This window comes from Oncorhynchus nerka, linkage group LG3 (assembly GCF_034236695.1).
Source record: "Oncorhynchus nerka isolate Pitt River linkage group LG3, Oner_Uvic_2.0, whole genome shotgun sequence".
Classification (NCBI taxonomy): domain Eukaryota; kingdom Metazoa; phylum Chordata; class Actinopteri; order Salmoniformes; family Salmonidae; genus Oncorhynchus; species Oncorhynchus nerka.
This window is the reverse complement of record NC_088398.1, coordinates 46,052,022-46,077,493: the sequence shown is the minus strand read 5'-3', so window position 1 is coordinate 46,077,493 and position 25,472 is coordinate 46,052,022. Positions and strand designations below refer to the sequence as shown.

Sequence of the window (25,472 nt, the reverse complement as noted above, 5' to 3'; positions counted from 1 at the left end):
CAGGGTCGTACTCTGCGGATGTTGTAGAGCATGAACCTACAGGAACGGGCCACCGCCTTGATGTTAGTTGAGAACGACAGGGTGTTGTCCAGGATCACGCCAAGGTTCTTAACGCTCTGGGAGGAGGACACAATGGAGTTGTCAACCGTGATGGCGAGATCATGGAACGGGCAGTCCTTCCCCGGGAGGAAGAGCAGCTCCGTCTTGCCGAGGTTCAGCTTGAGGTGGTGATCCGTCATCCACACTGATATGTCTGCCAGACATGCAGAGATGCGATTCGCCACCTGGTCATCAGAAGGGGGAAAGGAGAAGATTAATTGTGTGTCGTCTGCATAGCAATGATAGGAGAGACCATGTGAGGTTATGACAGAGCCAAGTGACTTGGTGTATAGCGAGAATGGGAGAGGGAGGTCAGAGCACAGGGTAGGGCAGTGTGAGCAGAACCAGCGGTGTCGTTTGACTTAGCAAACGAGGATCGGATGTCGTCGACCTTCTTTTCAAAATGGTTGACGAAGTCATCTGCAGAGAGGGAGGAGGGGGAGGGGGAGGAGGATTCAGGAGGGAGGAGAAGGTTGCAAAGAGCTTCCTAGGGTTAGAGGCAGATGCTTGGAATTTAGAGTGGTAGAAAGTGACTTTAGCAGCAGAGAGAGAAGAGGAAAATGTAGAGAGGAGGGAGTGAAAGGATGTCAGGTCCGCAGGGAGGCGAGTTTTCCTCCATTTCCGCTCGGCTGCCCGGAGCCCTGTTCTGTGAGCTCGCAATGAGTCGTCGAGCCACGGAGCGGGAGGGGAGGACCGAGCCGGCCTGGAGGATAGGGGACATAGAGAGTCAAAGGATGCAGAAAGGGAGGAGAGGAGGGTTGAGGAGGCAGAATCAGGAGATAGGATGGAGAAGGTTTGAGCAGAGGGAAGAGATGATAGGATGGAAGAGGAGAGAGTAGCGGGGGAGAGAGAGCGAAGGTTGGGACGGCGCGATACCATCCGAGTAGGGGCAGTGTGGGAAGTGTTGGATGAGAGCGAGACGGAAAAGGATACAAGGTAGTGGTCGGAGACTTGGAGGGAGTTGCAATGAGGTTAGTGGAAGAACAGCATCTAGTAAAGATGAGGTCGAGCGTATTTCCTGCCTTGTGAGTAGGGGGGAAGGTGAGAGGGTGAGGTCAAAAGAGGAGAGGAGTGGAAAGAAGGAGGCAGAGAGGAATGAGTCAAAGGTAGACGTGGGGAGGTTAAAGTCGCCCAGAACTGTGAGAGGTGAGCCGTCCTCAGGAAAGGAGCTTATCAAGGCATCAAGCTCATTGATGAACTCTCCGAGGGAACCTGGAGGGCGATAAATGATAAGGATGTTAAACTTGAAAGGGCTGGTAACTGTGACAGCATGGAATTCAAAGGAGGCGATAGACAGATGGGTAAGGGGAGAAAGAGAGAATGACCACTTGGGAGAGATGAGGATCCCGGTGCCACCACCCCGCTGACCAGAAGCTCTCGGGTGTGCGAGAACACGTGGGCAGACGAAGAGAGAGCAGTAGGAGTAGCAGTGTTGTCTGTGGTGATCCATGTTTCCGTCAGTGCCAAGAAGTCGAGGGACTGGAGGGAGGCATAGGCTGAGATGAACTCTGCCTTGTTGGCCGCAGATCGGCAGTTCCAGAGGCTACCGGAGACCTGGAACTCCACGTGGGTCGTGCGCGCTGGGACCACCAGATTAGGGTGGCCGCGCCACGCGGTGTGGAGCGTTTGTATGGTCTGTGCAGAGAGGAGAGAACAGGGATAGACAGACACATAGTTGACAGGCTACACAAGAGGCTACGCTAATGCAAAGGAGATTGGAATGACAAGTGGACTACACGTCTCGAGTGTTCAGAAAGTTAAGCTTACGTAGCAAGAATCTTATTGACTAAAATGATTAAAATGATACAGTACTGCTGAAGTAGGCTAGCTGGCAGAGGCTGCGTTGTTGACTATGTAGGCTAGCTGGCAGTGTCTGCGTTGTTGACACTACACTAATCAAGTCGTTCCGTTGAGTGTAATAGTTTCTACTGTGCTACTGTGCTGCTATTCGGGGCTAGCTGGCTAGCTAGCAGTGTTGATTACGTTACGTTGCGTTAAAAGAACGACAATAGCTGGCTAGCTAACCTAGGAAATCGCTCAAGACTACACAATTATCTTTGATACAAAGACGGCTATGTAGCTAGCTATGTAGCTAGCTACGATCAAACAAATCAAGCCGTTGTACTGTAATGAAATGAAATGAAAAATGTGATACTACCTGTGGAGCGAAGCAAAATGCGACCGGATTGTTGAGTGCGGAAGTTCTGTTCGGTAGACGTTGGCTAGCTGTTGGCTAGCTAGCAGTGTCTCCTACGTTAAGGACGACAAATAGCTGGCTAGCTAACCTCGGTAAATTAAGATAATCACTCTAAAACTACACACTCTAAACTACACAATTATCTTGGATACGAAGACAGCAAAGACAACTATGTAGCTAGCTAACACTACACTAATCAAGTCGTTCAGTTGAGTGTAATAGTTGTGCTGCTAATCGGTAGACGGTGGACTAGCTAACGGTGGACGTTAGGTAGCTGGCTAGCTGCAGGGCAGTGTAGACTGCGTTAGGACGACGAAATACGATAATTACGCAATTATCTATGATACAAAGACGGCTATGTAGCTAGCTAAGAAGAAATTGCTAAGATTAGACAAATCAAACCGTTGCTAATCGGTAGACGGTGGACTAGCTAACGGTGGACGTTAGCTAGCTGGCTAGCTGCAGGGCAGTGTAGACTGCGTTAGGACGACGAAATACGATAATTACGCAATTATCTATGATACAAAGACGGCTATGTAGCTAGCTAAGAAGAAATTGCTAAGATTAGACAAATCAAACCGTTGTACTATAATGAAATGTAATGAAATGTAATACTACCTGCGGACCGAGTGCAGATGCGACCGCTCGCTCCAACCCGGAAGTCAGTTGGAGCGATTCAGTGCAATTCGAATAAATTCCACTTAGTCATAGAACATGAGTTTCATTGAATCTGACAGGTCACTAGATAACAAATAGTATATCACTTTTCTCTGGAAACAATGTTCATTTCCTGTACTCTTTTAACGTTAGTGCTTAGAATAAGCAAATTTATGGCAACAAATCATTTCATTTGTTTGGCTTTTTTTCTAAAGCTTTAGGGCCAACTTGAGGATTAAAGTAGTGGATCCTGGGAAATGTAGTATTTCCCCCATATTGTTTGTTGTTGTGATTAATGAAAAATAATGACTTTGAATATTCGCATATAGGTTTTGTTTTCATTAATCATTCATTTTAAGATTTTGTCCTGAAAATCTATTGTTTCAACAAATGAAATCAAATGTTATTGGTCACATACATATGGTTAGCAGATGTTAATGCGAGTGTAGCGAAATGCTTGTGCTTCTAGTTCTGACCATGCAGTAATATCTAACAAGTAATCTATCAATTTCACAACAACTACCTTAAACATACAAGTGTAAAGGAATGAATAAGAATATGTACATATAAATATATGGATGAGCGATAGCGATGCATGTATATAATGACACGTTTTATGTACAATATGTATATTGTTATAGATTACACCTAATACAGAATAGGAGAGGCATTTGAATTTGATTTAATTTCACTAAATGAAATTCTATTTCCTTTTAATTCAAATTCAAATTGCAATTCTGTATCCTGTTTGCGACAAATTTAATTCAACGTCTAGAATTTAATTGGAATTTCCGAGGCTCTCTCAATTCAATTTTGAAGTTAGCACAACCCTGCTACACAGGTGGATGATAAAGCTTCATTTATCGTGAAAATGTAAGGTTTAAGTGCAACCGAAGATCAGTGTTTTACGAAAACAGTTGAAATGATTTTCAAAAAACTCATTGTTAATGCTTGTCAGGTAGAAGAAGATGTGTAAGGGTATATTGCTCATGAGCTTAACCATACACAGAAACAACATCTTTGTGTTCAGTTACATGGTGTTTTACTCGTGGCTTTATAGAAGTAAAAGTTTCCGAAAACAAGTTAAAATATCAACCGGAAGCCATAAATTATTCTTGTCACCTGCCAGTTGGGTGAATGGTAACGATCACTGTGCTGACACTAGTTAATGACATAGTAGATAGTGGGCCAGAGAGATGGCCATGACTGGTGTTAAAGGATGTCAGTCCCCGTCTGACAGATGCCTCCCACTACCCTTCCATTCCTGCCCCGTGGCCGGAACCCTGAGCCCTTCTCCAGAATCAGGAGGAGGACATCATCAGTGGCTGGCTAAATTGTGTGGTTAAGTGCTTCATTATCTAATCACCATCAAGACCATTGCAACTAGGCCATTGATTAGCAGAGGGAAGGCCCTGTTTTTATGTATTTATATTTACAGTAATATTTTACGTATGAATACATTTTTATTTCCAGGTGGGCATTATTTAACTGTTTGTTTTTGGTTTATACCTTGCCATTTTAAGAGGCTGTGCCAGACAGCCTCTTAGAAATTAACTAGCTACACACCATACAGATGTACATTCTGGCACAGGCACAGGTACAGAAAGTTGTCTTGTTTCTCAGCACAATAAAAACAGAAACGCCTTTGGCTAAACTCACACATTGGGGTACTAAAGTTGGCAAAGAGTTAAAGTTTTCCATGTAAGTAAAAGGGGGAGCCCACAACTGTTAGAGGAATTTACCATGACGCTGCAAGTTGAAGATTCATAGTGGTGCTTACAAAACGTGTGCTTGCTTACGGTATGTATTTTGTAGAATAGTCAAATGTATTGTGATTTGGCTATTACATTTACCATGGTTTTCTCCCACTGTGCTTTTTGAAGTGGATGTATTTATTCGTCCAATTTTCCCCTGAGAATGTAATCATTGTTGGTGATCTCAGTACTCATAGTACAACTTGTGACCTGAGGAACAGTCGATGCCATTGATCCTGATGATGCTGTGTGTGTGTGTGTGTGTGTGTGTGTGTGTGTGTGTGTGTGTGTGTGTGTGTGTGTGTGTGTGTGTGTGTGTGTGTGTGTGTGTGTGTGTGTGCACATGTATCAGTGGAGGCTGCTGAGGGAAGAACGGCTCATAATAATGTCCGGAACGGAGCAAATGGAATGGCATCAAACACATGGAAACCATATGTTTGATGCATTTGATAACATTCCACCCATTCCGCTGCAGTCATTACCACGAGCCAGTCCTCCCCAATTAAGGTGCCACCAACCTCCTGTGGTGTGTGCTTGTATGTATTTCTGTAGCTACAGCAAAGGTTCAAGTACTTGTGCATGTGGTAGTGTGTTATAGTGATGTGATCCTCTTGCTGTATTGTAGGTGCGTTTGAGGATGAGGACATTGTCCATGTGGAGGGGAACGTGGACCCAGTGAGGGACATTGAGATCATCCATGAGGAGCTGAGGCTGAAGGATGAGGAGATGATCGGGCCCATTATGGAGAAGCTGGAGAAGGTGGCCGTGAGGGGAAGCGACAAGAAACTCAAACCTGAATACGTGAGTCAATGTCTCAGCATGTCCAATGCAGCTCCCACACAGCACCTGAGCACAAATAATAACCCTGCGTTCCACACACAGTGTCAATGAGGTTTTTTTCTTCTTTCTATTCCCCCCCCATAGGGTCTCCTTCCTCTCTTTGCGCCATTCTCTCTCTTTTTCTGAGATTGAAAGTGATCGGGGGTCAGGGGTTTTCTGCTGTTGAAATCATGAATAGAGAGTTAGGTATTCAGCTGCTAACCCTGGGTCACAGTGCTGGGCTAATGAAAGTGTTTTCACAAGCCTCTTTTCATCTGAAGTAATACTCAAATCACAGCAAAGCTCTCGCTAGCTCGCTCTCGCACCCACAGCAGTTTCTGGAAATTGGGTGAGGCCATACAATGGGTGACCCACAATCCCACATCCCAGATATGAATACAATAAATGTGCTTTGACAGAACATTCTTCGGTTCTCCGCAGTGAGACACAGAATAGACTGTGTAAGATTAGAGGGCGTCGAAATATACTGTATATCATGTCGAAATGCATGCGGGGCCCAAACCTATGTAATAATATTGATATATATAACGAAGCTTTGCGGTATTCACTGTGGTAGTTCTGCTTCTGTCGTGATTGTATGATGTGCTCTGTGCAGGGCAGAGGGAGTGTGACCCAATGCAGAATGGGCGAGTAAGCGAGGTAATCTGGCCTTTCAGAGGGAGCGACGTGCTCAATTTCAGAACCCCTGCACATGGAGCCTCTGACCGCTCATTACACTAACGAGCGGGGCCATTTCACCTGCTGCAGGGGCCCCGGCCGGTCGGTCCCCCTCAGAGTAATCCCCCTTAGCAGCCCGGCAGACGGGCAGCCATTCAGGCCAGGCAGGTGGCCGCTGACGCACATAATTGCTGACAATTTTAGGCAATGAATAAAAATAATTTACATTACTTGTCAAAGGTTGTGTATGTCTTGCCAAGTGAAATCTATAGACGGCTCCTTTAGAAGTGAGAGAATGGTCCTTATCAAATGCTGCATTTCTTACAGGCTGAATTTGGTATTTGACACATTCAGCTGAGTTTATTTTTAATTTTTACTGAGAGCATCTTTCGTCCTTCTGTTTATGTCCAGGTTTAGGGTAGGCAGTACCTCTGCCACCATATACCATGATTCTCCTTAATGTAAATAAATAAATGGTTTAGCAGCACGTCCTTTTATAGTGCCTTGAGTACCATAAAATAACCAGGTAAATACCATGTATTTTGAATTTAAACGGTAATAATTAGCACTTACTGAGTAATTAACGAGAACGTAGAATGAAGCACTGATTTCTGTAGCTGCAGCTTGTTTTCCCAGAGCTCCTCACTTAGTCCTCTCTCTTTCGAAAATACGCCTGAATACTGAATTAACACGCATTTAAGTACAGATATTTACATTTCTGTCGTGTGACATATTATACACATTTCTATACAAATAATGATGTTACTCAATATTCTATAGCTACCTACATGTGTTGGGTATTGATAGGACTGAGACAAACATGGGGTGTTTTATAACTGAGGCTGATTATTCCTGTTATAAAATAGACATGATATCTGCACTTGTTCAAAAGTGATTGAAACCATGCCATCTGCCCTTTTCTGAGAATACTCGGCCAATTGAACCATGCATGTATTTATTCAGCATGAATTCAACTGGCTGATTGTGGGTTCACAAGCAAATATGTCTTTGCATATTGTGAAACACTGTATAGGCCTAATGTTGCAACATATATAATGTGCTATTCAAACTCCTATTAAAAGACTGTTGTTATGATCACTTCAATCCATTTTGAGACCATAATGTACATTGAGCAAGGACAATGTTTCATCCCAGAATTCCCTGTCCGTAACAAACAATAATATTCAGCAGCTAGGACCCCCAGCAGTGTTTCCTGGTGGCAGGCGTATGTGTTTGACCCCTGTGGGACCCATATGCCTTTTATTAACACCTGCCTGTTAGAGGAGCGCTGCACGGAGGCCCAGAGCTGATGAGGGAAACCTGGAGCGAGTTCAGCCTGTGTCACTGGCCGTTTGCTGTTTCCATTTCACACATGATTAATCTCTCTGTGAAGACTTGGGCTGACGCGGGCGGACTGTGCGGAGCTCTTCCTGCTCTCTCTCCTGCTGGCCGCACTCTGGCTGCCTGACTAAAAGGCCTTTAGAATTCCTGCGGAGAGAGAGATGTGCAGAGAGGGGGAATGCAGCTGCCTGGGGGTCAGTGTGTGGAGCTTTTTCTGCCATTGTGTAATTGAGGCTCTGGCAGGCTCTTTTCCTCTGTTCTTTAAAGGGTTCTGTGATTGTGAAGTGCTGCGAGGGTTTGGGGAGGAAAGAGGAGGTAGGGGGAGTGTTGCAGGGGGTGGAGGAGTTTTTATATGAAGGGGGAGGTTAAGTTGAAAGGAACAAAAAGAATGTGTTCCGCTAATTTCTGTGGGGGTCGGATCAACAATAATAGGCTCAATTTCTTTATTACAAATTTTTATAACTGCCTCCCTCCCATGTTCCCACCCATTCCCGCTCCCAGATCCTGTCATGGCCCAGTCTTGCCTGTGGGTTCTCAACCCACAACTGCTTCAGTAATGAATATGGCAAACATTGCTGGAAAAGCCTAATATTTTCTCCAGGAGGAACAGTGTGTAATTAGTACCTGACTAGTGCATATTCAATGACTGCTCACTGCAGAGAGCCTGAGGGATTTACAATAACACACACATTACTAACCAACTAGCCTTACCTTTTCTCTCTTTCTTCCCCTTTCTTTCTCTCTTCATACTTTTGTTATTGGATGGTCCTTATTGAATATGGCGTGTGCCAAACAGGTGAACTTAGTGCGACTCACTAGAGGGCATTTTATTCTGTTTTAAGAGAGCGGGGGGCCTTGTGCGTGCCATCCCTGTCAAAGCCCGGCCTCTCCTGTTTCAATACGAGCAGGCATTGTTCATTTGGTCATCAGGATGCCGTGCATTTAGGAAATAATTACCCTGTACCCTGCTGGGTTTGTATTCTTTTTCATCTCCTTTAATGGCTTCTTGTTCATTCTTTTTTAATCCCGAACAGGACGTAATGCTCAAAATCAAGAACTGGGTCGCGGATGAAAAGAAACATGTCCGCTACTGTCGCGATTGGACTGAGAAGGAGGTAAGACTTTGATGTCACACTCAAATGTATTACTGCCATTTATCAGCTTTATCTTTTCATCTGGCCTGAAAGTCAGACTCCTGCTTTTGAGACAAATGGGTCTGATATGCAAATCACAATAGAATGCGCATGCTGTCTTTTTGGGGGGTATTTCTATATGACTTTTTTTGTTAACAAACTAATGACATCAGTCCGGCCTGATATTGATCTAAACGCTTTATAGAGGCTCCCTGCAGAGTCCAGACAAGATCCTAATTTGACTTGGCTTCACTTTTTATTCTGCATCCTCCTCAAAGACTACTTTGGAAAGTTTGGATCCTCAGTTCTTGTCCTCTCTCTCTCTCTCTCTCTCTCACAGATCGAAGTGTTGAACAAATACTTGTTTTTGACATCCAAGCCAATGATTTACCTCATTAACCTCTCAGAGAAAGACTACATCAGAAGAAAGAACAAATGGTAAGTCAGTGCTCAGAAATAGGGAGGAACCCCACTGACTTTACATACAGCATGGACAACCACGGACCTTCCCTTTTACAAAATGTGTATTTTCTTATTAATTGTCGACTCCCTTACACCTCACCCATCCATAACCATGAATGAATGATTCCTGTTTTCAGTTTATGTTATATCAGCTCAAACTGCGAGACATTGAACCAATGTTTTCCAAAGAACTTCCATGGTCAATTCCCAATGTTCAATAACGGTTTTAAAGCGTGTCCCCCTTCTAACCAGTAACTGCAGATAGTTATGAGTGATGTTTCGATACCGTAGGCTTACAGTGCTCAGAGTAAAGTCCTATTGTGAAGCTTCTTTATTCTCCCCATGCTAAAGTGATCCCTCAGCCACTGTGGAGTTGGTTTGTCTACTACTACCGTACCCACGCTGCTTTACTGACTCCAGACCAATAAGATAGTCTCTCTGTGACAGGACTTGCCTGGGGGTGGCACTCAGCCCGCTCTGACACTCCAGTCACAGTCAACCCTGCAAAACCAAAGCAGCCCCCAAAACTCTGCACTTCATTAAGTATTAAGACCATCTGGCTTCCATTTTCCATGAAAAATGGCACATTTCCATACGATATCAAAGGGGGAAAGGCTTTAAATGACAACAAAAATTAACATTCAGTGACTCAAGGCCAAAATAGGAATGAATGTCGTATGGAGAGGGCCAATAAATCATAAGGATGGTTCTCTTTAAATATTATGATGTCTACAATTGTTTTCCCCCAAAATGTTTGGTTTTGTCTGAAGAGTTCACTGTTTACATGTGTTGTTTGCTCTTCTTTGAAAATATGAATACTTTGTCTTACTGGGTTGACTCGCCATCTCCAAATACATATTTTGCATGGAATTCAAGTGAAATCAGAATGACATCTGCAACTTAGATGTTCATAGTGACTCACAAACATGTGCTTTCAACTACTGTATGTGTTTCCTAGTAAACAGGTCAGAGGGGTTCTTGGTGTAATCAGCGGTTCTATTTGACTTGTCATCACAAGCCCTGCCTGACTTATCTCTGTCTCATAAACTCTACAGGTGAACAGACTAAATGAGATTGTGTCAGAATGTTTCCAAATCTATCTGTTTAGCTCTGGTCTGGTAAACAGTGTTCTCTATGTCCCATTCATGCAGTACCTGATATATTGGCCCTATGGTTTTGCCACGGCCTGTTGCAGAGTGCTGGTGTGGCCATAGGGATGATGAGAGCGGGCTTTTTCACTTGAGAACCTTGAGGAGAGTGGAGCTTCCCTGGCCACAGGGAGAGCAGACTGGGAGATGGCCATTACAGGTGAAAGGGATACTTGTCTTATCTACGCAACAGTCACATACTGTCCATAACCACTCACCTGTGGATGGGTACCGCACTTTTTCAATTGCCCTCTAGGATTCGGTGTCAAACAGTTTGTTCCTGCTTTTGTTTGTCTCTGCTTCGCTTGGCAGACTCGTTAGATTCGGAGGGAAGTTGTTCAACTGATGACTGTCTGTTCAAAAATGTTCCTGACATGACAGTCTGTCTGTCTGTCTGTCTGTCTGACAGCAGGAGGAGGGAACGCTGCAACAGAAACACATAAATCTGATGAATCATGACGTTGCGGAGCGTCAGTCATGGGCAGGATTTTGTTTTTTTCTTATGTTACCTCTGTGTGGTTCTGTTTTTTTACTGTGAGAAATGCAATAAATCTCGGGGCGTTTTCAAATGGGCAAACAGTAGTGCCGTTGTGTCCTGAGGGCTCGGCGTGGAACAATGCAGACATCAAAGTGTTTCTGATTGACAAGTGATGGGCCACTTCCCTTGTCCAGAGTGGAGCCCACACCTGTACGGAGATGATTACAGGTAGATTTAGCTGCCCCTAAATGTACACTAAATGCTGCTCTCAGCCCTAATAGCAGGCAGTCTGCTGTGGCGACGCCAGACTGCCATTTGGCTGTCGCCATGCTCCCGTGTTTTCCCCCAGAACAGTTGAGATGATAATACGGTTAAAGACTATTCAAAGCAAACAGCAAGATCTCAGCTTTTAATGTGAGTAGAGAATAAAGAGGAGCACCATAGAAGGTAAACAGGCCAGTCTTGTCTTTTTTTGGTTCGGGACACTCGGGGGGCCATTTTCCAGGCCCACGGCACTGTGTTCATTTACATAGTGCAGTGTTTGCAATGTCTGTTAATCACATATTCACTTTCAGGCAGACTTTTCAGTTGTTATTGTTGATGGTGTGTTCTCATATTTTTGTCACAAGCGTACGTTTTGGCTACACACTTTCCTTTTCAATCATTTCCTGCTTGATCACCATGTTCAGATAGCGTTGCAAATGGAAAGGCCTTTTGTTGCGTGACAGACAGGCACGTGCACAGATAGGGCTCAACCAGTGCTCGAGCACCTGCCCTTTTGCCCTCCTATGAGAAAGTGCTTTCGCAGCTAAGTGGAATTATTTTATTTTGAATTTTATATTTTAAAAAAATATATATGTAACGAATTGCAAATCAAACTAGCTCATAAATCCTCCCCCGCGCTCCCGCATCAAGCGTGCACTCGCCTGACTTTTGCATTGTGCTTGTGCTTGCCCGTAGCAAGCACTGTGCTTGCTACGGGCGCCGGGTGGATAGTTTGAATAGGCCTACTGGTAGGCTGCTTTTTGAGTTGGACCTGTTATGTGTGTCTCTCACTGTTATGGACAGAGAAGGGGCGAATTCAAGTGTTTGGTGGTAATAAGCAAATGTCATCAGCAGAACAAACTGACATTAAGTAAAATGGTTTGTTTTGACAGCATCGCAAACTAGCTAGCTAACTAGGAGATTTACATCATCATGCGCTATGGTCAGCTGGTAGACACTTTTCTGATGTCACTCATCTCATCTCTAGTTAGTAGCCTACTAGGAGTCATTGGCTCTAGCTTGCTTACAATGAGTGACGAATGTGATATTGCAGAAAATAAATAGGCCATAATACAAATGTTCTGATACAGAGACCATTTGCATTTTACGAATTTCGAGTAATGAATTAGGAAAGTAAGCGTTTTGGACCTGCCCCCCGAAAGGTCTGTGCACGGCCCTGACAGATATTACTTCCATGTTATATAACGTAGGCAAAGAATTCTGCCAGAGGAAAACACGTCCATTTGCTAGACCATCATATCCCTGTTTGGAGTGCAGTGTTGTAACCACTACATACCAAGCTGACCTCATTTCAACAAGAGTAAACTGTATTAGCGTTAGCAAGCAGCCATCATTAATGGTGGGATCAGAGAGGGAACAGGGCCTCCTTTCATCCCCAGGTTCTCTGCTGGAGACGGTACATCATTTACTGTAGAGAGGAGCACGTGGGTATAATTCCATACAGTACAGTACAGTGCGTGTGTATGAGAATGTGTCCATGTGCATGTTTGAAGTCTGTTGCCGAGGCGACTCCATGCTCATTTGGATGTTGGCGTAATTGCGGTGTGGAGATCAAAGGCCGGCTGGCCGAGTGATGTTCCAGAGGAGCCTTTACCACTCCGGCCCTCTCCTCTGTGGAGCGGGGGCTGCCTGCTGCTCATGCCGCTCCCCTCTCCCCTCCAGCCATGCGCTGCCTCCTGCACATCCCCGCTCGTAAAAAATGATTAAGGCCGCATTTGTCATGTGTTTATGACTGAGAGGCATTGCGTGATAGGGAATGGCATCTACAAGAGTCTACCAAGAGGCTTTCTCTTCCCTCGGAGTCAGTAGGCTGCCTGGAACACTTTTGTCTGTGTCACATAGTTTGTGTATTAGAGAGGGTCATTACTCCTCAGTTTATAATGTGGGTGTTTGTCTGCTGTTTGTATGTTTTCACTTGTCAAGGCACAAGCTGGTAATTTAAAAGCTCCTGGTCGGTGGAGTTTTCAACCTTTTTAAATATTTTCATTAGCCTCGATATTATCAGATATTTAATCCAATGTCCTTAGCAGACAGCCAACTGTCATCGCATTTAGTAAACGCAAAGCTCCACTTGAGAGCCAGCCTGTTTTGCTGAAGAGTTTTTTTTTCTCCTCATAATGTGCTTTAAAGTAAATTGGAGCCTCTTAAGTAGGTGTGTTGACCTTTAAGAAAACCGGAAAGCGTGACCTCTCTGAGTGTGCAGAGTTTGTACCGTGAGCAGGGAGAGGAATGTCAGGGTAGGACGGCTCTTCACAGGGGGCTTTTACATGCAAGGGGTGTATCTGTCTGTCTGTCTCTGTCTGCGTGTGTGTGTGTCTGGCACGTGTCTGTCTGTGGATTGGTCGTATGTTTATTACTTTCTTCCTGCTTATGTTGTGTGTCTCCAGACATGTTACTTTGTTCTTACTGGCTGTCTCTTCATTTCTCTCTTGATATGGAAAGTGAACCAGCAGGTATGTTTGCTTATTGAACTACCCCAGCTGGCCTGTAGGTGGTGCTTTGACAATTCAAGTAAAGGTACCTCTGCAGTGAATCGCAGCAGGGTGATGGTCTAGCCACGTTTAGTTTTAAGATCCCACTCTCTGAGAGGACGTGCTCCGTTTGTCCCTCGGCTTCTCTCTACAACCTACTCATCTATGTTTTGTTCAGGTCTTCTATTCATTTGATTTCAGGATTGACTTTATGTTTTTAACTTTTATTTTGGTGCAGAGTAATGATAACTGTACATTTTCTTTAATGTTAGAGGATTTGTTAACGAACTGGCAAGCGCGCGCATCTCGGTCCCCATCAGATTTTGAGGCAGACTGTCACCGAGGGAAGGCATTGTTGTGGTCTGCTGAGAACCGTTACAGGAAAGCGGTGGCAGAAGCCCACTACTCCAAACCATAATTCCCGTAAACAGAATTGAACGTTTATTGAGTGCAAAACCGCTGGCTCCATCCAAGTTTTAAGGAACTGCTGTCTAGGGAGTCACGGTTTGCCTTTCAAAGCGATATGGGACATATATGATCAGTGGGTCCCCTTTCACTCTATCCACAGCCGTCCCCTCTCCCCTTATGTACTGTGGGATCCTGGAGAGAAAAACCGCGTTCCCGTGGAAGGAAGACATGTACCCTGCTGAAAACACACACTCCTAGTGGAAGCCTTCAGTTAGGCTTTGTAATGAGTGTGGATGACTTTGAGAGGCTCGGAGAGGAGTAAACCATATCCACATGGTCTCTAATAAAAGTCCCGGAGCATCAGTTCACTTGGCTTTGTTATTGACCGTCCCTGGTCTGTCTGCCTGGTCTATCACACTGTTGTTGTTCACCATGTTGGATGGGTAGAAGACACTGGGTAGCCTGGCTGCCTTTTGTTGTGGTCTGGTCTGGTGAGGTCTGATGGGGTTTGTTGGGGAAGACACGCAGGCAGGGACGGCTCTGTTCGGTTGTTGTTATCACTAATGAGATCCTAACGGTGAGTGTCACAGCCTTCCTTCCTGGCCATAGGAACAAAGCAGACACTCGTTTGTTCTCTGTTGATCTGTTCCCCGAAACGTTCCCCTTGTGTAATAAAGATTGGGACAATGCCAAGTGGGTGAACCCGGGCTACATACTTGACCAGAGGGCATAGCTTCAGGTTAGATACTGATCAGAAGTCCCATTTTGAACTGAGTAAAGCTCACTTACCTCTTGCTCTTTTTTTGGCCATACTTTCTGTGTTACTAACTAGGTCAACTGCCGTGACACCACTGTATTTGGTTTGAATCCGCTGCTTAAAGCGCGTGTGTGTCAGCATATAATACATGATCACAGCCTCATTCCGTTCAGTCCGTGTTCTTTTGATAAGAACAGCCATTTCTGTTGTAACACAGTATGCTAACCTCTTCCAAAGCATTCAGAAGCAGGTCTGTGGTGGGGGTGGGGGTGGGGGAAGCATTCTTTGTGCTATTGAGAGCATAAGAATCTCTGTGTGTTTTAAGTCAGGCTAATGATATATTTTGATAGCTTTGGCAAGTTGTGCTGTTTATTATCTTTTGTGATAAGGGTTAAAACAAAAAACACATGTCACAGCAAGTGTCCTGCAGCCTGGCAGCTTTAATGAGATAAATTAATGAATTTAGTGTTGCCACATACAGCTCCTGAAAGCTTGTTATCAGAGTGATTGTTGAACTGTTATGAATGGAAAAAGGAAACGGAGGGGGGAATAAGGATGGGGGGGGGGGGGGCATGATTGGCTGATGTTCCATATGTCCTTGATTACCTTCCCTCTGCTTTTATTCTAATAAGTGCCATTCTTTGTACTCCCTTGGACGAGTAGACAGTCTGACACAAGATGAGAATAAATATTGCATGTGGTACACATTAAGCTGTCATCCAGGAAGAGAGAGGGAGAGATGGAGAAATCCACCGCTTTACATTCTGCTGCTTGCGCTACACTTTGCCTGCTCTTGTCACAATTGTCACATCTTGATGACTTTCTCCCCCCTCGTCTTCTTGCTCGCAGTCAATTGCAATGAATGACAGCCCTGCTGCCCCGTATAGAGAATTATTTAGGGTGATGTAGTATGTACTCCTGGGAGTTACTGTTTGAATTTCTGATCGTGATATTCGTTTTTGTATTTTTATGGAGTGTTTGTTCATTCAATAAAGCCAAATTCACTATGGATTTGATCTATGTTTGTTTTCAAGTATTTGTACTTCATGAAAGAAACTTGTTAGCGAAAAAAACAATTGAAAAAGCCTGTTGTTAGCATGGCCTTGTTGTGCAGCTTGAGAAAAGAGAGCAAGAGGATGCTCTTAATTAAGCCTCTTCCCATTGTGCCGGTACCGCTCTGCTCCCCTCAGCCGTGAAGAGGGAAACAAGTTCACAATATTGGCTGTGATGTGAGGAAAGTAGTGAGAGAGGCTGAGGTTGTGTGCTGGCTGCTTGCCTCTCAGGGCTGTATGTATTGCCTCTCTTCGCCTCTCCATCCAGCCGTGGCCACGAGGAGCAGAGAGCTTCTGCACTCGTGTCCTCACAGGAGCGCACCACTGGGAGGATGAAAAGCGTCCCACAGAGCCCCTGACTTCCCAGCCTCAAACGGCACCGTGAGCTCATACCTCTCATTTCCCCCCTCCACTGAGGGAGGAGGGGTGGAGAGCTGGTCGAGATGCTGCGTGCTCCAGAGCGTTCAGCGGGAACTGAGAAACAGAGAGGGGGGATAAAGCCTCTGGGTTGTTATTGTATTAGTTGGTGCATGGCATGCAAGCCAGCAGCAGCAACAGCAGACAGATGGGGAATCCTTCAGCTGTGTGTGTGTGTGTGTGTGTGTGTGTGTGTGTGTGTGTGTGTGTGTGTGTGTGTGTGTGTGTGTGTGTGTGTGTGTGTGTGTGTGTGTGTGTGTGTGTGTGTGTGTGTGTGTGTGTGTGTGTGTGTGTGTGCGTGATATCCAGGTTCAAGTGCTGAGGAGCTTTGTTTGGCTGTGTGTCTGTCCACCTGTGGGTGGGTCAGTAATGAAGTAGTGGAGAGGGAGAGATTGTTAGAGGATTACTTCTCAGTCCTGTCAGCATTCAATTGCATCTGAAAGGAGGCCACTCTGGGCCTAGGTGCTGGGTCCCTTTGTCCTCACCTTTTTACAGGCTTACCTGAATAAGCAGTGATAATGAAGCCGGTCCGTATGAATGCACGGCAGACACAGGCTCAGGTCACAGGCTCAGGTAACTGCACCTGTACTTTAGGAGCTCCCATTGTGTCCTCCCTCCTGAGTCGTTTAAGCAGATCAAAGCTGTGACAAAGCCCAGGGCAGCCCCAGGCAGGCGGAAACACAGGAATTATTCCCCCTCCAGGATTCTCTCACAGAACAAGACAAATAGACAAGGCACCCCTGTGGGAAGTGTTCAATCCAGTCTACTGTGTGTTGGAAGCTCTTTTGTTTTTAGTAGGTTGTCATTACTTTACCATAGGTTGTTCCGTTGAATAGACAGACGTATTGTAATTGCTGCAGGCGTGTATTGTAGAGCTAATAACCTGTGTTAATTTAGGTGTAGGTATTGTCGGCTTATTGTGGAATAAAATATGTAGGCGACACACAAAAAAGGCTATTACGGTATCGAATAACAGCATGTTTAGGATGTGGTTGTTTTGAATAATCGAAATAACATGACCGCAAGAAAATACCGTTAGAGTATTATGAAGACATACCAGAAATATGCATAATTTGATGAATATATATTAGGTTGAATAGAGATTAAAATAAATACATTTAGAAATAGAAATCGTTGGAGGCCGGTTTTAAAGAAAATATTGATGTATTATATTTGCTTTTAAATGATTATATACAGGATATATATACATACTTTGTTTTAGGAGACTAGCAGGAAAAGCAGCAGAAACCTGGCTCGTTCCCCAGTCTTGTTTGAGGCTTTTAGGCCGGTGAGTGATTAGCAGAAATAATGTCCCTGTCACCCTTAATCACATTAAAACGTGGTTAACATTTCATTTTTCCTACTTGATATGCAAAAATTTCCACTAGATTTGCAGCGAAGGCCATTGAAATTCCATTATAAAAAGAATAAAAATTTCAGGCGTCATTTGTTCAGAGAAGGAGATCTAGATTTGAAAGTGCTGAATCTTTCTATTAGCAGAGCTGTGAGAGATGGCACTCTATACTGAGGCATAATGGGACAGTGACAAGACACACACACACACACACACACACACACACACACACACACACACATAATACATACACACACACACACACACAGAGTGTCTTTTCTTTCACAGTCTTTTGTTCTCTTCCCCCAGTAATGTATTGCATCTACTTTGATATTTTGGCATCTTTGACAGTGGTCACCCTGCTTTTACAAACAACACATCTGAACTCAATTGCACAGCATGTTAAGGAACATGTTTTTTTTCTCAAATAGTATGAGTACTTTGAAGCATTCTTGGATTGAGTCAACACTGTGTAAACTGTATACTGAAAGTGAAACATTTTGACAATAGAATATACATTTTATTTGCCCGTTTCTGATTAATTAAGCTCGGCATTGCTTAGATTGTAGAGTGCATAGTTGAGACAGATGGCCCAGACTCAGTATGAAGTTGTCAGCGCATTAAAGATACAGGACATGGACCCATCTGAGTGCAGACAACTTTTCACTTATTACCTGCACGGTCCGACTTTGACATGACGGACAGACATTACATGACACTTTGTACGTCATTATTTACCAATGTATGCGTGATGGAATAGCCTCTTGGAGAGGAGCAATATTCTTGATGTTTTGGCATGAACATTTACCCGATTCATTTGTCAAGACGCGTTCTCACACAAATAATTGGAGAGGATGTAACTACTGTAAAGTGGCGTGACTAGACAGTGGTGAAGTTCCTGAAATTGGTCGGAGAAGTCATGTTGACAGAACATCAAATCTCTTAATTGACAGTGCTGCGTTGCCTCTGTTGGGAGAAGGGGGTGTACCTTGTTCCCGTGGCAAGGTGTTTGTCTGCTCCTGTGTCACTCGATGCGAGGACCCAGGGACCCTCGTGCTCATTTGGCGCTCACATTCTCCATCTCGGCGTCCGCATTATTAAAATCATCCCTCAACGCTCCACCAAGAGCCTCTTTGTTACTTGGCTGGCGAAGCTCGCTTCTGTCAAGTCTTCACCAATTACAGTCGCAGGTACAATGGTCTATTCACAGGATCACAGCCCTTGACTGGTGTGGGGAGAGTGATTTGTGAATCATTATTCGGCTGCCTGTAGAGAATGCGATACCTGAGGAATGCAAATAATCTGCCAGCCAATAGACGGCTGGGCTCCGAAAAGTGACAGGCTACAGCTGTTATTATCCCAGATTGGATTCTTTTCCCCTCTTGGAGAGGCAGTCATCTCCTTGGCTTTCAAGCTGGAGGTTTCCACTAAATGTTGTTTCTTTCCCTTCATGGGAAGTGGTGGCCAGCTCATAGTGGCGGCTGTCAAATCCTCAACTCTCGTTTAAGCGCATCACAGCCTCACTCTTAGCAGGAAGGGAAATATTAGGCGATGGTTCTAGATAGATAGTTATGTTTACTGCAGAGGGAATCCATTGATGGTGTAAGAAGGGATTTTGGCATCACTCAGTAAGATACATTAAATGATCAAAAAAAGCATCCAAGCAACCGCTGCTATGACATTTCCCTGAAGTTGTCATTCTTTTCCCATATTTAGCATTGATTGTATTGTTGTAAGCTGTAAGCGGTAGAAATACACTAGAGTTGATTGACTGCACCAGTGATCCAATAGCGAGATGATAAACGGTTGACATTGTTATTGGAATAGCTGTGGCATTGAGGTTGTGCGGTCACTCCCTGCCTTTTGATTTATAGGTTTTTAAACAGGAAAGTAGGATTACAGATAATGACAGGGGCCTTTAGAATCAAGTCTGGGAGCTCTCTCTGTCGGGCCCAAAGTGTTAAAATGGGTCTGTGTGATGCTGCTCGTTGGGTTTCGTCCAATCCCAGGCCAGGCTGAAAGCGTGTGGGGCTAATCTCATAATTATCCGACCCCCCCCTCACACATTGTTCTGGCAGAGAGTTACCATTAACTGTGAGGATATCTTTGTCCTGCAATGTCAGGTGTCCCGCTGAGTCACAGGGCAGAAAAACCTCTTAAAACGGCTTTAAGGGAAGTGAATAACTAAGACGTTCATAAGTGGGAACACTATACTTACATCCATCCTGCAGGCCTTAGAGCAATTATTGGACTGGGTGCTAACGGTTTGAAATAAATCTACTTGTCCTTTACAGTAAAGATTCAACCGACAGTAAGGATGGATTTGGGGTAAAACATTGCCATTTTAACTATATAATTGTCAACAATCTGCTTTTTCTTAATGGGATGTCATTGCATGTATTCTTTCATACCTACACATGACATGTCACATAAACGTAGTCCTGAACTGGGAACTTGTTAATAACCGAAACTTAGCAACAAAGTGAAACTGTGCAATCGCAGGGCGACCTTGGCAGGGCAATGTTCCGAAACGGCATGGTAAACAGGCCGGGCTGTTCTCTCATGAATATGCATAGGCCAGCCGACGGATAACAAACGCTACTCTGTTCTGTTCTGTCAGTCAACACCAACACCACGAAGCTCCATCCTGTCTGTGTTGTTGTGTCTACTGTCCAGGTTGGTGAAAATCAAGGAGTGGGTGGACAGTCACGACCCCGGGGCGCTGGTCATCCCCTTCAGCGGAGGAGTGGAGAGTGTCCTGCAGGACATGAGTGAAGAGGAGATTCAGAAGTACTGCACCGAGCACAAGGCTCAGAGGTTAATTAGCATTCAGTCTCCCCACACTTTATTATCAACTGTGCCCTCCACGCACTCCTTTAATTACATGCGCTGATAGAATAATAAATGGGAGAGTAATTACCATTATAAAGCAAGGATCCCTCTCTTAACGGGAACAACTCAGTCAAAGGGTTTTCTTCTAAATTAAGTTTTTAACTGTCATCTGTCATCTACAGGTATAATTATAACTTGGGCATTTTGGGTGTATTGTTCGTATGTGAAAACCTCTATGGAGGAAGAGAAATTGTGACAGCAGATTTTTTTTTCTCCCGAGCTCTGAGAGACGTTGGGATGAATTCTTAAAGGTGCTAAATGAGACGGCAAGCGTGCCAATTAATCCAAAAAAATCACTGGAGAATTAAATGCTCTATGTTAAACGAAGTGATCCTATTTTATTTATTTAATGAGTTTATATGCCGGGATTGATGTGGTCTTGCCAGAGAGGTGGCTACGAATCAAAGCAATACTAAAATACCCTAAATGACCTAGCATTTACAGCACCGTGAACAACATGAAAATTGATATTGCTTTCACCCTGCTTATTCTGACAGCGTTCTGACAAGGATCATCAAGGCTGGCTATGGAGCCCTACAGTTGGAGTACTTCTTCACAGCTGGACCAGACGAGGTCCGTGCGTGGACCATCCGGGTAAGACCCTGTCCCAGCGGCTGGCCGCGCCGCGAGCCGTTCCACCCTGCTGGCATCCAGCCTGATATCAGCCACTTTCAACTTTGTCATGGTCCTGCTTTAGCTAGTCATTACAGGCCAAGGATAACTTCAATTACTGGTGAGCTGCTGAACAGTGAAAGTGGGGGGCTACATTGATTGAGGAGGGCAACAATTGATTTTGCCCATTACGTCCTGAGAATGTTTCCATCCAGCGCAGATCTGCCTGCCCTCCTCCTGCCGCGGGAGATAAGGGGCCCTAGCATTGTGCCTGCCTAATCTGTGTGACGGGGGTTGTCTGTGCTGAAATTGATGTGGCTTTTCATTTGACCATTTGTGGGCCCTGCTGGGGGCTCCTCCTCCCTGTGTCTCAGTTTACTGAGCCCGCCGAGAGCCTGGGTGACACTGAATCACAGGCGGATTGACATCGATACAGATGTTGGCTCGGCACACTGGTATTGTGCAAATGTTTTAGAGGGAATAAAAGGATTAAGGGCCGTCCTAATAATGTGTTCTACCTGTCAGGAGTAGCATACCGATGCATTGGTTCATCCTAACACATGTAAGTAATGTGAGCAGTGTTTAAGGCTAAACTGAAAGTATGTACAGTACGTTCTTAAGAAAAAGACGACTTTGAGCTTAAAGTTTTTGATTGACAATAATATATGAGCCACCTCCTCCCAGCCATGAGTGATGTCCTCGGTGTGTTTAGGAAAGTAACAGAAGTCCTCCAAGCCTTTCTCTCCTGTGGGCTTGTCTCCTTTGACATAACTGATTATGGCTAGCCTTGATTGTGTGTGAGAGGCATTTAGTCTGGTAAGCATCGGTGAGTAACTATATTAACCCAATACATCTTACATTGTAAAAACTGCACTCTGTAACGTGGTGCTGCTAAGCCCTTTAGCATGCTTTATTAGGCAGCCTCGAGGTGACCATTATCTATCAGGCTGCTCTGCATAGCTGTTAACTACTATGATGTGTACCTCTTGTAGTGTGGCATAGGACAAAATCATCCCCTAATCTATTTTTCTCCACCTAGACAAACCTTGATGCTGATTAATGGTAGTTAAACTTACAAGCACTCCGTCAATGAGATTGCATAGGGATGGTAATGTATTGGAGTCATTAAATACACATCATTCTTTTGGCATGAAATATGTTGACCCCAACCTGATTATATACATAATTAAAGGTGCTCAACAGTTTCGAGGCACAGTGCTACAGAGCAGGGAGAGGGAGAGAGGGAGAGCAGGTCGACAGGCACAAGACATAATGATGCAGAGCAGGAATGTCACTTATTTGGGTCATTTGTCAATTTCCCCCAGCATTATTTCAATGCATATAAATTGCGTATTTTATCAGAGACAGTTGTAACTTCTAGCGCTAAATGGGATTTAATGTAGAAAGAATTTATAAAACAGTTAGGGAAAACAGTTGTTTTTGGTACTCGGAATGGACATCTAAAACAATCAATTTGATATTTTCCATGGTTATTCCATTATTATGTATGTTCCATTTAAATTCAAATGTATATTCCATAAAGGGAACTTTTACATTGCCTTTCAATCGTCTGCTGTGCTATGAAAACCTTTTGAGGAAGTTCAAACACGACAAAGAGGAGTAAGAATATGTACAAATACATATGCAGACAGTACACACTGTATATAAAATATAGTGAACGTTTCTATTTCAAAATGGTCAGGTATGATACAGCCAGGTCAATATAGTGTCTCTCCCACTGCAACACTGCCCCTCTCGCTCTCTGACGACCTGAGGCCAAAGTCGCAACCCACAATGAGGCAAGATTGCTTGGACAGAAATCAATAGCACCCTGGAATGGGAATCAGAAATTGCTGGTGGGCATTGATAGCAGCTCTGACTCCTTATCGGCCTCAAGGCTGCTCTACCAATGCACAACGGTGTGTAGTGCTATCCAGAAATCAGGAGCGAGGTAAGAATAACCCCCAACACACCCCCTAGCCATGCTCACTTCACCATCCCCCTATCAAACAGCATGTCAGTCCTGTGCTGTAATCCATCTTCTCCAAAACAATTAATTTACCTTGTGTGTCCTTTCTCTTTCCTCCTCCTGACAGAAAGGAACCAAGGCTCCACAGGCAGCCGGCAAGATCCACACGGACTTTGAGAAGGGCTTCATTATGGCTGAAGTAATGAAATTTGAGGATTTTAAAGAGGGAGGCAGTGAGAACGCTGTCAAGGTGAGCCGTCGGGGTGCGCCAGGAGATGAGGGAAGTCTCCTGTGATCAGTGGAGCTGACAGTCACCACACCGCTCGCACTGCAAATGCTCTTCACCTTTACTCAGGGGAAGAAATTACTGCACACACTCCGCCAGCGCACCTGACAAGCCAACTGATTCCGTCTCTAAACACTGCAATTCTACTCCTGCTGCACATATCTTTATCCCAATCTGCTCTAACAGGCTCATGGTAGGCCTTTCTTATACCTCAGACCAGCCGCTCAGAGGAAGCTCTCGGTACCCCACCAGGCGTTAACCAGCCACATCTATAGAGCACACCGTTAGCTTTACACTCTTTGCCGCCAAATCCCCAAGCCACTGTAGCAGCACTGTTACAGCGATATAAAGGGGCAAGTTAAATAAAGTGTGACATTTTTTTTTTACACAAGGACTGTTTCACGGATGAACAGCACATAAGTGTGGCCTGCATATCTTCTTTTATAACTGCCAATGTAACTGCCAATGTTTGTTTTGACCTTTTTACTGGGATGTGGCTTTTAAATGGGCTCTGCTCTGTCAAATATAATCACTGTACTTCATGGTGAATTTGTGAAGACAATAGCTCTACGATAAATACAGCAGGTTATGTCGCTGAGCGCTTAAAGGCCCAGTGCAGTCAAAAACGTGATTTGCCTGTGGTTGTACATACTTCCACACTACGAGGTTGGAATAATACTGTGAAAATTATGACAATGCCCTTTTAGTGTACGAGCTGTTTGAAAAGACTGCCTGAAATCTCAGCCTGTTTGGTTAGGATTGAGTTTTGGCCTGCCTGGTAACATCACCAGGCGGTAAATTGGTTAATAGACCAATAAGAAATAGTTCCAAATCTCTCTGCCAATAACAGCTAGTTTTGAGTTTGCCCCTCCCCACTCAGACCACTCCCCAACAGTCCCAGCCAGTTTTGTTTCTTTTTGTCCATTTTAATTTAAAACAATCACAACAAGGTACTTAATTTTTACCCAGAAATGATTTGATATTGAGATAAAAATGGCTGCATTGGATCATTACACGTTTTTATTCTCAGTCTATGAGTGCATGGAAATGCTCAGGGTAACTGTAAGACATTGGCTTCAACTACAACACCTCTCGTCGGCCTGGTCGAGTTAACGCTATTGGGTCTTGCGTTTTCTTTTTTTCAGAAGAAAGCTCGGTGCAAGGAACAACATTCCAAAGTGTTCCATGTCACACAATGGATTGTAGCAATTTCCCGACACCCACCGTGACTAGTGTGTCTGATGCTGTTGGTTTGTCTTGTATGGTCCTGCCCTTGACACAGCAGGACATGAATCTGTCCGTGTCAGTGGTTAGCACGTGTCTGGAGGAAGTGCCTCTATTGGTTTACCTCCAGAACCTTGACTGGCATCTGTTATTAGTGGGTACAAAGCCCTTCACAGTCCTATTATGTAGATAGTTGTGGTACTTAAGCTTCAAACACGATTAAACTTGACCACCAGCCAATAGCTGTTGATGACATCAAACCATGTGGTAATTGGATACTTTTTAACCTGAAATTGGCCTGGCTTCTGTTTTAAAATGCAGCAGGTCTAAAAGTAACAGTGAGAAGTTGTTTCACCAATGGAATATATGGATTAAACAATTAGGGATGTGGACAAAGTGGAGATCACAGAGTTTCTAGATGAGTATCAGACAGTAATCCCTCCTAAATCCTGTGCAGGAGATGTGTGATTAGCACTGGCAAGGAGTGAGAGCTTGGCATACTGACTCCTAATGTCACCCAGTAGATCTCCAAATCCTCTGTCTGGCAGATATCCATGCACTACAATACTAGCCCTATAGGGATCTGGAAATTACCAAAACATTTGAATAATTCAATAATATTTCACCTCAATTCTTTGTAAAAAAATGTGTATAAATCCTCTGTAATGTATTTCTGGTTACTAGTTCCTAAAGTGTCAGGAGAGGGTGAAATGTGCAGGGCTCTAGGGGTTTGAACATGATTGTTATAGAAGCCTGACGTCAGAGCCTCAGGTCCTGTTGCATGCTCTCCTTCCAATCCCCGTTCCCTCGTGTATATGTGGACATGGAGCATTTTTGACTGCAGCATTAAGGCCAATGCTAGTTCATGTCAGTTGTGGGAATGGGCTGTTTGAATAGGCCAGCGTACAGGGATATCACATTATTAGTAATCATATCTGCTTAAGCCAAGCTTGCTCCTCCAGATGGCTGCTTTCAAGTG

At 44.3% G+C, this 25,472-nt stretch overlaps 2 protein-coding genes across 3 annotated transcripts in view; both read left to right on the top strand.

Moving 5' to 3' along the window:
• Positions 1-25,472, top strand: part of LOC115109235 (lysosomal cholesterol signaling protein-like) — a 110,347-nt gene that overhangs the window by 54,516 nt on the left and 30,359 nt on the right. The window lies entirely within an intron of this gene.
• The window catches only part of LOC115109212 (obg-like ATPase 1), a 46,376-nt gene that overhangs the window by 19,839 nt on the left and 1,065 nt on the right, over positions 1-25,472 (top strand). For both annotated transcript variants that reach the window (XM_029633908.2, XM_029633900.2), the window contains exons 5-10: positions 5,333-5,508; positions 8,580-8,660; positions 9,019-9,116; positions 20,187-20,327; positions 20,900-20,996; positions 23,111-23,233. In XM_029633908.2, coding sequence (XP_029489768.1) covers positions 5,333-5,508; positions 8,580-8,660; positions 9,019-9,116; positions 20,187-20,327; positions 20,900-20,996; positions 23,111-23,233 — 716 coding nt within the window. The remainder of the gene's footprint in view (positions 1-5,332; positions 5,509-8,579; positions 8,661-9,018; positions 9,117-20,186; positions 20,328-20,899; positions 20,997-23,110; positions 23,234-25,472) is intronic.